This window comes from Dipteris shenzhenensis, chromosome 4 (assembly GCF_047967505.1).
Source record: "Dipteris shenzhenensis isolate YYH24624 ecotype China chromosome 4, Dip_SZ_1.0, whole genome shotgun sequence".
NCBI lineage: Eukaryota > Viridiplantae > Streptophyta > Polypodiopsida > Gleicheniales > Dipteridaceae > Dipteris > Dipteris shenzhenensis.
Window position 1 is genome coordinate 25908229 of NC_141599.1, and position 12562 is coordinate 25920790.

At 45.2% G+C, this 12562-nt stretch overlaps 1 protein-coding gene across 2 annotated transcripts in view; it reads right to left on the bottom strand.

The window, feature by feature from the left end:
* EMB2762 (CCAAT-binding factor) overlaps window positions 1-12562 on the bottom strand; it is a 69138-nt gene that overhangs the window by 21481 nt on the left and 35095 nt on the right. For both annotated transcript variants that reach the window (XM_087374017.1, XM_087374016.1), the window contains exons 9-11: window positions 9074-9132; window positions 8739-8913; window positions 8421-8594 (exon numbers count right to left, since the gene is read on the bottom strand). In XM_087374017.1, coding sequence (XP_087230143.1) covers window positions 8421-8594; window positions 8739-8913; window positions 9074-9132 — 408 coding nt within the window. The remainder of the gene's footprint in view (window positions 1-8420; window positions 8595-8738; window positions 8914-9073; window positions 9133-12562) is intronic.

Sequence of the window (12562 nt, forward strand, 5' to 3'; positions counted from 1 at the left end):
CGGAAATACAAGTTTTGTTGGTTGTACATCTCTCCTGTGCATTGTCTATTTACTTGCTGCAAATCTATGCTAAGTACACATAAGGAAAGAAGCTTTGGATTCCACATGTAAATACCACTGTCTGCTCTTGGGCTCTATTAGTCTTTAGTCTTCAGCTGCGTATACCGTCTGTTGTCATTATTTCTAACATCAATGCCTTGCACAAAACTCCAGCAGTGTTCAGAGCAGGGATGTCATCCTGCTTCAACATGTATCCACTTGCTTGGTACTATTTCTTTTTGTTTTTCAATAGTATGCTTATTAAGAAATGAAATGTTTTCCTACTGTTCAGTTACGGACAATGGGGACTAGGTCTAGCATTTGAGGGTGGACCCCCTTGCTTGGGGTTATGGGCATTAGTGACCCACAAGAGTGATGGCCTCTCTTTGAGAGGGACATCTGGAAACCAGACCCCACCTGAGTACCCAAACATGGGACCAATCAAATGCACAGATTGCATACCGACCTAGGAACCATTCAAGAGAATGTTCCCTGAGCTTTGGGTGTGGGCCTGGCAGCATGCCAAGAGTAATGGAGATACAAGATAAGACGACAAACAAATGAGCTCAGTATGGCTCAGTTATGACCTTAGAGTACGTCAATAGATAGTCTAAGCTGTTAGGAACCCGTGGGTGCGATCAGAATTAAATTCTGACAACTTGAAAATTTTAGGGTTTTTGGGAGTGACGTGGCAGCTGACACGTGGCAGACTGCCACATGGAATCTGAGCTGGCAGGTCAGTCCACCTGTCCCACACATGTGGCAGCATGCATGGCAAGTGGCAGGGCATGCAGGCCAAGTGTTTGGCCCCAAATCTGGTAGATTTGGGGCAGGTTGTGGGCTGTCCTCTTTGGGACTGCAGCCCACCAAAAATCTGGGACAAGTGTCCACCTTCCACTCTAGGCCTAGGGGGGGGGCTGAGCCTATAAAAGAAGGCCTCTCCCCTTCATTCCACACATGAAAATCTCGTCACTTTTCTTCTCCCTCCTTTCGGATGATGCAACAGAACCTCTCCAGCTCCTTGGGTGCAGCCAGCTTCTCCCCAGGCCATTCTCTCACCTCAGCAGCACTTTCTCTCTCTACAACAGCACATTCTCTCTCTACAGTTCCAGCCCCTCCTCTCCAGAAATCTGCCCCCTCTCAGCTCTTCTGGAACAGCAGCAGCATCCTCTCTCCTTCTCCTAGCCTAGAGTAGCCACAGCCCCTTTCTCTCTCCTGCTGCAGTCTTTCTCTCTCTACTGCAGAATTTCTCTCTCTACTGTTCCAGCCCATTTCCCTTGCAGAAATCTGCCTTTCTGTGCACCTCTGGAACAACAGCAACTCCTCTCTTACATTCCTTCCCTTGGGATCAGCATTGGCACTCTCTCTCTACAGCTATCACTCCATAAAAGCTTTCTCTCTCTAGCCTACAGGCTGTTTTTCTAAGCTGTTCTCATTCCAGCCCCATTTCCACACTCTCCTCACCCAAGGTAGCTTCAGAGGCATCAAGGACTCATCTACAAAAGGGTCAAGTCACGAAGGGAGCTTGTATTGTCAAGTTTATCTCATTTACAGCACTATTTCATGTTGTTTCTACTATCTTTCTAGAAACTAGTGCTTGCCTCTAATGTTGGATGTAAGTGGTGATTGTGCAGGCTTCTTCCTTGTGGATTGGGCAAGCCAAGAGTTGAAACCTGAGCTTGGAGTCCTCTTTTTTTGTTATCTACCTTGTACATATGCTCTTGAGTCTTGTATCTAGGTCCTAGGTTTTTCACTGAGTTCATCAGTTTGGAAGGTGCATTGCACCTTGGTTTTGTATCTCCATTTTCAAGAATAAAGTGAGCCTGGATAAGGGGGGGGGGCCGTCTTGGCCCCTCAATCATATTGCATTTTCCAATGATGTCACTTTGTGTTTAAGCTGTATAAGTCTTAATTCCAGCTTAATTGCAAACTCTTAAGTTCAAGTATATATGTTTGGCAACTTGCAATCATCTCATTCAAATGCCTCTGCAAAATCCGTTGTCTGAGTTGATAGAAAGCACCGAGTAGTTTACAAGGGAAGGGGCGTTTTAAGGGCTCATATCTGCCGTACATCTGATCTGTAAACTTACAGACCAGGCCAGTCTGTGAAATGGCATTTACAAACTGTTCAGTCTGTGAAAAGGCAGTGACAGACCAATCTGTAAAATGGCAGTTGCAGACAATTCCTTCCACGCTATGAAAGGGTCCATTCCCCTTATTCTGCCAGCATCATTCCGCAGCACTTCAGCCTACAGTTCAGCCCTACAGCAGAGCTTCAAGCCTCCACAGCTCAATGAGAATTTAAAGCAAGAGTGCCCCCGTGTACCGCAGCTGTAAAGTAGTAACAGAGAAGGTGTTTGCCTCTCTCCACTCCTTCCCCAACGCAAGGCTCTGAGCCCTACAGTAGAGCTTCTGTAGGCCATCCTCTGATGGTTCTAGTGATGCCCTATAGGCCATGGTATGTGCCTTGTAGGCATAAGTGTAGGCACTTATAGTGTTAGTGCCTTTTAGGCCACATAGGACACTTAGTCCTATGTGACACCTAGGACACTTAGTCCTAGGTCTAGGTACAAGTACTTTGTACTTGTGTGTTTTTCATCTATCTAAGACTTTGACGTGACGGCTGTTCTACTTCGACTCCTTCGTACCTGCACTCTCTCTTCTCACCGTACCTTCAGTGGTATCAGAGCCCAACTTTGCTTCCTGTGCCTCTTGTCCGTACTGTCCGTACAACAGTACGGATGTCCGTACAACCACGTACGGATATCGTACCGTACCTTCAATGGTCGTCGTACTGCATCGCGCATCGCCGTACTTGCGCGTCGTCGTACATCTGCATCGCCGTACGTCGTACACGTACATCGCCATACCTGCATGTGGGAGCCTCCGTACAACTTCAGTACTACAGATTCCCATACAACGTACGGTCATACAACCGTACACCGTACAGCCATACAGTCGTACTTGAGCTCACCGTACAGCTGTACTTGAGCTGACCGTACAGCCGTACACTGTACTTGAGCTGTCCGTACAGCTGGTACTTCTCTCGAGACTGCAATACAGGTGTTGCACGTGTGAAGTCTCTTGCAGGACTTTGGCAAAATTTGGGGCTTTCAATACCTTCAGGAGAGATTCGGGATTTGGTCTGCAATTTCTTTTTGATTGCAGTACATTGAGTCACATTTGCAGGACATTGAGTCATTTTACAGAACATTGAGTCACTTTTGCAGGTCATTGAGTCAGATTGCAATAAATTGGGTCACATTTGCAAAATCTCAGCAAAACTTGGGGCTTTTCTGCATTTGCCCTCTTTTTGGCCTATTTGCCCTCAATAAATTTGGGGCTTTTGCCAAATTTGCTGTTTTTTGCAGTGAACATTGCCTGTCACAGTCACATTTGGGTCAGATTTGCATTTGCCCTTTGATTTGGGTCTGAAATTTGCAGATATTTGCTGTCATTTTTGGGACAGCCAGCTTTTTGCAGTGATAGCCTTGAGGCTTTTGGGTTTTCAGGTCTTTTTCAGGGTATCACATTTGCTATGGCTGGGAACAATCAAGGTTTATTTGGAGTTCTTCGTGAAGATGATAAGTTGGATGGCACCAACTATCCGATGTGGTCTTATCTCATGAAACATATTCTTGTTGCAAAGCATTTGTGGAATATTGTTTCTGGGGCTGATCTGAGGCCAGCCAATGCTACAGTGGTTGCCTCTACTATTGGTCCTTCTGCAGGGGGTACTCCTCCTGATGCCTCTTTCTCTAGCACTCCTGCTGCTGCTCTTCCAACTCAAGAACAGTCAAGATGGGATGCAAGAGATGCAAATGCACATTCATGCATTGCTTTATCATGCAAGAGAATCATTATTCCACACATCCGGTCTTCCAGGACAGCAAAGGATGCTTGGGACAAATTGGCTTCTCTCTATCAGATTCGCAATGAAGCTCGTGTTGCATATTTGAGAAGGCAATTACAGGAAGTCAATATGAATGAAGGTGAGTCAATGGATGCATACTTGACAAAGGTCAAGGACCTCATGGAACAGCTTGCCAACATTGATGAGGTGGTGCCAAATTCACAGCTTGTCAGTACCACATTGAATGGACTGCCAGATACATATCAAGGGTTTGCTACAACCCTTCGATTAGTGGCCATGGGTAATCCTGACCTCTATTCTTTTGATCAGCTAGTTACTTTGCTTTTGCAGGAAGAGCAAAGTAGAGCTAACAGACAAGCCATTATTCCCTTCACAGCAGACAGGAAGAGGCAAGGCTTCCAAGCCTATGGACAAGCCAAAAACTGCGCATAGCAGCTGCAATTCCTCTGTGAATAGCAGCTGCAATTCCTCCCATGCATCTAAAAATACAGCAGATAAGGCAAAGAAGAAAAGATGCAACTATTGTCGCAAGCCTGGACATGACATTTCAGAATGCAGGAAGCGCATTGCTTCGGAGAAAAAGAAAGCAGGATTGACAGTTAATGCCTCACATGCTATTGAATCCCATGAGCCAGCAGATGCTTCACATGCACATGCTCTTCAGGATGATTGGGCATGGGCTGTCCATTGCTCATTTGATCCCTCCAAAGCTGATGCACTCTTTACTGCTAATGATGCTCAGTCCTGGTACTTTGATAGTGGTGCTTCCAAGCATGTCACATCTTGCAGACAGTTGTTTCATTCTCTAGCTGATGCACCTCGAGGGGGGACTGTTACATGTGCTAATAATGCTTCATATGCTGTAAAAGGAGTTGGAGATGTGCAGCTCACATCCATTTCCAGCCATCCTGTCACTCTAACAAATGTCCTTTTTGTGCCCGGTATTGAAGTCAACTTGATTTCAATTTCAGCAATTGCTACTTCAGGTTTCATAGTAATTTTTGATGGCTACAGATGCCTAGTATATGATCTTCGTGATGACAATGCCATAGTTCTCACTGGCACTTTGCAAAAGGGGCTTTATCACCTTGATCATCATCCAGCTGCACTTTCTATTGAAGCATTGGCTATTTCAAATTCACAACTTGCTGAAACTCATCTTTGGCATGAGAGAATGGGCCATCTCAATTATAGAGCTCTTGCAAAGCTACATTCACAGCAGATGGCAAATGATGTACCTCAGACTCACACAGTTTCCAAACATGTGTGTGAGGGTTGTCTTTTGGGTAAAATGCATCGATTTCCTTTTCAAAAGAATTGTCCAAAACTCTCACAAAGGAAATTGTAGCTAGTACACAGTGATCTCTGTGGCCCAGGACAAATGCCATTGGAGGATACAAGTATTTCATGACTCTCATTGATGATTTCACAAGGTATTGCTGGGTATATCCTTTAAAGGCCAAATCTGAAGTTTTCTTATGCTTTCAGAGATGGCTGAATATGGTTGAGAATGAATCAGGAAACAAGCTTGTCACCCTCAACACAGATAGGGGGGGTGAGTATATGTCAAAGGAGTTTGATGCATTTCTATCCTCACGGGGCATTATTCACTCATGCATTACTCCTTACACTCCTCAGCAGAATCCTGTTTCTGAAAGGAAAAACAAGTCCACAATGGAGATGGCCAGATGCATGCTTAAGGCCAAGTCTTTGCCCAATAAATTTTGGCTTGATGCAGTAATGTGTGCCAACTATGTGCTGAATAGATCACCTACACGGGCATTGAAGACTATTACACCTTATGAAGCATGGAAAGGCAGGAAGCCTTCACTTTCACACATGAAAGTTTTTGGGTCTCTTGCATATGTTCATGTACCATCTCAGCTAAGACATAAGCTTGATGATAAGGCAATCAAATGCATATTCATTGGTTACAGCCAGGAGAGCAAAGGGTATAGGTTATATCAACCAAATACTGGGAAGATTATTGTCAGTAGAGATGTGATCTTTGCTGAACATTCAGCTTCTCCTCTTGTGGACTGCAAAGCAAAGCCAGATGTTGACATGTTTGATGCCTTTAAATCTTGGTTACCTCTGCCATCATCAGAAGAGGATTTTGAGCAGCAACATGAGCCTCCTGCAGGCCCTCCACTAAGCAATAATCAGCCTCAACCTCATGCTGATTTGTAGGTTTCTCTTCCAGCACAAAATGATCCCACTACTCATGATGCAGTCATTGAAGAAAGCTGTGTCAATAGACAGCACAGGCAAGTTCCCAGATGGCTTCTTGATACATTGAGGGACAGCAAACAAGATCAGCCTTTTGCTGCCCGGACAAGATCAGGGAATAGACAGCATGGTCACTTTCTTGAGTTTGCACTCCTTGCTACAGCTTGCAATGAAGAGCCTTTGTGCCATAAAGATGTTTTTGACAGCAAAGAGTGGATGGATGCAATGAAAGCTGAGTTACAATCTATTGCCAAAAATGACACATGGGAATTAGTAGATCTCCCACTTGGCAAGCATGCCATTGGAACGCGGTGGGTCTACAAATTAAAAAGGAAATCTGATGGCAGCATAGATCGATACACCGTCTTGTTGCAAAAGGGTATGCCCAACAACAAGGCATTGACTTTGAGGAGACATTTGCTCCCACATCTAGGATTACTACCATTCGATGTGTCATTGCCATTGCAGCCCATCATCATTGGCAAGTGCACCAACTTGACATCAAGACCGCTTTTCTTCATGGGGATCTACAGGAAGAAGTCTATGTCACACAACCTCCTGGCTTTGAGGTTGTTAATTCTAAAAATAAGGTATGCCGGCTTAGAAAATCCCTTTATGGTTTGAAGCAGGCACCCAGGGCATGGTATGCCAAAATTCATGCACACTTACTATCCCTTGGTTTTCAGAATAGTCCCACAGAACCCACTCTTTATGTCCGTGGGAGTGGATCTGATTTTTTAGTGCTGATTTTATATGTGGATGATATGCTCATAACGGGCCCAGATACTCAGCAAATTGCAGCTTTCAAGGCTGATTTGCAGCAGATTTTTGACATGTCAGACATGGGACAACTCTATTATTATTTGGGCATTCAGGTTGCTCATGTTGAGGGGGGTATCATGATATCTCAGTCCAAGTATATTGGACAGCTCCTTGATCGTTTTCAGTTTGAGGATTGCAAGCCAATCTCTACTCCACTGGACCCTGGCTTCAAATTCTCAGCTCATGATGGGAGCCCACCATGTGATATCACTCTTTATCAGCAGGCTGTTGGATGCCTTATTTATTTATGTCACACCAGACCTGACTTGCAGTATGCAGTATCTCAGCTCAGCAGATTCATGCACATGCCCAGGTCACAGCATTGGCAGGCAGTGAAGAGAGTCTTCAGATATCTCAGAGGCACTCAAGATTTAGCCCTCTTCTATGGTGATCAGGGTTCACTTACCATGCATGCTTACACGGATAGTGACTGGGCAGGATGTTCCGACACCAGAGTGTCACATACTAGCAATTGTTTTTTGCTTGGCAATTCATGTATTTCTTGGCTCACCAAGAAGCAACCGACAGTTGCCACGTCTAGCTGTGAGGCTGAGTACAGGGCAGCTTTCACCGCTACAGTAGAGTGTGTTTGGCTTCGACAGTTACTTACAGATCTTGGTATTTGCCAGACATCCTCCACTATTGTCTACACTGACAGCCAGAGTGCTTTGGCCATTGCGCGTAACCCAGTGTTTCATGCGCGTACCAAGCATATTGAAGTTCACTATCATTATGTTCAGGCGCGGTTGTCAGCAGGAGACATAGAGTTGTCCTATCTTCCCACAGATGAACATGTGCCACCATGACCAGAAACTACCAGGTATTCTGAGACGTTTCCAGAGTACTTCAGCCCATCCCATGGAGGGGGGTTTGTAGGCCATCTTCTGATGGTTCTAGTGATGCCCTATAGGCCATTATATGTGCCTTGTAGGCATAAGTGTAGGCACTTATAGTGTTAGTGCCTTTTAGGCCACATAGGACACTTAGTCCTATGTGGCACCTAGGACACTTAGTCCTAGGTCTAGGTACAAGTACTTTGTACTTGTGTGGTTTTCATCTATCTAAGACTTTGACGTGACGGCTGTTCTACTTCGACTCCTTCGTACCTACACTATCTCTTCTCACTGTACCTTCAGCTTCAAGCCTCCACAATTCAATGAGGATTTAAAGCAAGAGTGTCCAGTAAAGAAAAGTTGTTTGCCTCTTTCCACTCCTCCCTACAGGAAGGCTCTCAGCCTTCACCAATAGTTGTAACACTTTTCCTGTGAAGGGCAGCAGTTGCAACTTGCACCTACTGAGGCTCTCTGAGCCCTCATCACTCACATGCATGCTACACATTGTGAGAGTAGACCTGGTAATTCACCGATTAATCTAACTTACTTAATGATCTGCATTACGTCAATAGAATTTTAACTGAATATGCACGTACTTATTGGCACCATATTGAGCAGCTTACCTGATGTACTAGGCAGTTGATGGAAGGATGGCGCCGAAGCAGATTATGCACAATTGCAATAACAATAAGTACACCACCAGGTGGAGATATAAGTGCCATTCGACCAAGCTTTTTAGCAAAAGCAGCAGCCAAATATGATGGCAAAAGTTGGGACTTCAAGCATACATCCAACAACTGCAAGAAAATTCACATGTCAAGGAAGTTACATGAAAAATGGATTTTTTCACATGGATCTCAGATGAGCTATGCCATTCAACTAAGGTAAGCCACAGGATACGTAACTTCATGAGAGTGCAACTTTAAAGCAACCAGCCATACCTCAAAGAAGCGAGCTCGATATTTAGCCACAAAAATTGAGGGCTCCAACAATGCATACAATTTGTTGTAGAACCCAGGGTATTCCAGCCCATGTTGAGTGATAAGTACAAAGAGACCACTCAGAGCCATGACACTTATTACACCCCCTTTATTGTAAGAATTGGTGAGGAAGTCACTGGATGAGCACATGAAAAGTAAGGTCATCAAAGTCCTCTAGACACTTTACAAAGAATTTAAACTATCCTAAGCTAAACCGCCTCATTGGTTGAGGGTCCCATGCTTTGAGTAGACATTTCTCCAAAGAATTTAAAATATCCTAAGCTACAAGGCCATACCTGAGAAGAATAGGATTTGTAAGGTTGGGAATTACTGTCTTGTCTAGCTGTGCCAGGACCTGTATACAGATAAGCATACAAAGTAGACTTGGTAAACACAATCTAAATAATAAAGAGGAAAACTAAACACAGGCACAAAATTTTCATGTGCTTATCTGGGCACTTGTCATAGTCCAACTCTGCTTGTTTTATATTTATATTTATATTTACACACACACACATATAATTATTATTATTATTATTATTATTTCCTTTTTCTTTTTTTTTTGGGTTATGCAACCAGTTTGAAGCTAAGAAAAAACAATTTTCAGACATGTCTTGAAACCCAGAAGGTCTATGAAATCAAGAACACACCATCAAAATTCATAAACCAGCTGTTCAATAAAAGGTTTGACATTACGAACATGCTTGCAGTGGAACTAGCATAGACAGAAAGAAAGAGAGAAAGCAATACATCTCTTCCTAGACCCATATCCTATCATTGTTCCCACACATGCTCTGCATCCAAGCACCATCTATATGGGATGTCATCATGCATAGCAGAGCTCCCACCTTCTTCTTCTCTCTTGCTTCATGCAAGCATTCAAGGAAAACATCCAAGATGTGGCTCTGTTTGACTTTGCTGTACATAGTGGCAGCAGCCAGAGGATTTTCGTCCCTGACAGGCTACTTGAATCCCCAAAGTGGTATTCATCAAGTGAAAAACTTTCCTGCAAGTCTTTAATATGGGGTTTCAATGCTTGGAAACTTACCTTTCCTTGTGAAGGCACTTGGGTATATTGCCATGTTTTTTTTGGTTCTACTACATCCATTCTGCCTTCTCACTTTGATTCTCTTCTGTCTTCAAAAATTTGGAGCAGCGTGATGTGGAGGCTTTGCCTGAGCAATTAAGTCAAGGAAATCTGTTCCATATCTCAAGTTGAGGCACAGTTGTACTTGATTATTTCCAGTAGCATCTGCTACTATTTGTTATCGATATTGGCATTCATCTTCAGCACATGAACATGATTTTCCTTGAGTTTCTGTGCCAATTCAACGAATACCTAAACAAGGGGCCAAAACAGATGCAAACACAGTCACAAGAGCAAGGACAGATTGACAGTGCCTTTGGGGATAAATGCCTCAAATCTCGTCAACCCTTTGTCTGAGCTGTCGGGTGACAAGCTCCGGGTCACGGTCATGTCGAGGTCTCGTCTCGTGGGGGTCTATGTGATCTGGCTGAAAGAACTCCGTGATAGAGCTCTGAGAGATATCAGTCGAGGAAGAAGTCTGCTCCTGTCTCCGTGCTCGGAGTATCCTCTCGCGGTGTCTAAGCACCTCATGAATGAAACCAGCCAAACAACGCTGGTCTGGGCAGGAGAGGAGACGGGCCAAAACCCCATAACTATCTCTGAAGAGGCAGTAGAAACGCCCTCGGATCTCATAGTAAACAGGACACCTGAAGATGAAATGCTCCTCTGTCTCAACCTCCTGCATGTCACACAGTGTGCATATGCGCCTCTCCCTGAGTAACCGCTCTGCTTTGCTCTGCCGCTCTCAATACGAAGTCTATGTGAAGAGGCCCGAAACTGCCCAAGAGAGATCCGCAGCGAGTAGGGTAGGTGAATCTGCGTGTATCTTGGTGGATCAATGAAACCCTCCGCTGTGATCTCTAAGAAGTGATCTCTGTAGAAGCCCAGCTTCACTGGAAGATCACTCGAGCCCAACCAAGTCTGGAATGTGTGTAGCTGTAGTAGGTCCTCACGAATAACCTGGTTGACCTCGTGTGATAGGAAGGAAGAGAACGGAGCATCCATGTTGTACTGGAATGGAGGTAGTCTGTTCATGTGGAGCCCTAGCCCCTCAAACCATCTCTCTGTGCATGCATACTAGCAATTCTGGTCTCCCCCTGCTGCAAGTGCCATAGAAGAGGACAGTGCTAGCCATGGTATCCTGCTACGCCTAGAGGTGTAATCCCCATACTCCCTGACTCGGTATAGGTATGTGATGACTTGAAATGTAGCATCTAGCTGTAATGGGGGTGACCCAAACTCCGTCCGAATGATCTGGTGAGGAACGGATGGCTTACCACGGATCATGTGTGATAACATGAGAACCTGTAGCCGCTCCACCCTAGCCCACTCTGTATTCGACAAGTCTAGCCCCCAGCATGGACTGCCATACATCCTTGCTAGGCGAACCAAGGAGTCAAAAAGCAATCCTTTGGTCTGTGGATCCTGAAAGTGAGAGCGGAAGCACTGCCTCTCTAGTCTAGCCAATGAAGCATATCCTCTGCTCAGATGTGCATGCATCGCGGGTCTCATAGTGAAGATGGGTCCAAAAAGACGACCCCAAGATAAGTGTATGATGAAACTACCTCAACAGGGGACCCATCAAATGCGAACTCCTCCTGGCGCATGACGGTTTGAGACGTATTGAAGATCATAAGCTTGGTTTTACCCAGGTTGACCTTCAAATCATGAGACTCACAAAAGGACTGTAGTGCGTCAAGGTGTCTTTGGAGCCCCTCTGCTGAGGAAGACAAGAGAGCCACGTCATTTGCGTAAAGCAGTATCTAGATCAACGTGCCCGCGAGAGAGCAACCTACCCCCCTGTGTCTGCATCACTGTCTCAAGCTCGTCAATGTAGAGGCGAAACAAGGTAGGTGATAATGGACACCCTTGTTTGACCCCGATAGTGCTCATGATCTCGTCTGTCCATCCAGATCCTGTCTAAACTCTGACTGAAACTCGCTCATAAAGTGCCATGACAGCCCAAATGATCTCTTGGTCGTAACCCAAATTCTGTAGGCGTCGTATGAGGCGGCCTCTTGGAACCATGTCAAATGCCTTGCGGAAATCCACAAAGCAACAATAAACCCTCTGCTTCCGTGCCCTTTCCTCCTCGATGATACATCTGAGCGCGAGAATGTAGTCCATGATCCCATGATTCAACCTGAAACGGGCCTGTCCTGCTGCTCTAAGTCCTCGACACTCCGCAAATCTGCTGACCTCAGAATCAAGTACTGATGCATAAATCTTGGACATGACATGTCCAATCATAATGGTCCTGTAGTTCTCCGGGCTCATGGGATCCCCTGCCCTGTGAATGGGTGAGATAGTGTTAATGGTCCAGGTGCATGGAAACCCCAAGCAAACAGCTTCATTGAATAGCTTTGCTAAGATCGGGGCTAGGAGGTTAATCCCATATGCAATGAACTCGGTGCATAGTCCCTCATGATCCTTCACTCGGCCATTATGAAGTTTCATTACAGCATCCTTTATCCCCCCCCTAGTGTCGTCCATCTCGTACTACTCCCCACTTCCCCACCTTGCGGGCCTGATCCCGCTGTTGCAACAGAAAGCGCCTCTCCTCAACCTGTAGTGAAGTGAGGTCCTCATCCATGGAGATCGCTGGCTGGTCTCGTAAGGCTAACCTACGACGTAAAACCAAAAGTCGTGCCTGAGCGTCATGGAACCGTATGATAAGGGGCTGCTCTCAGTTGGTGTC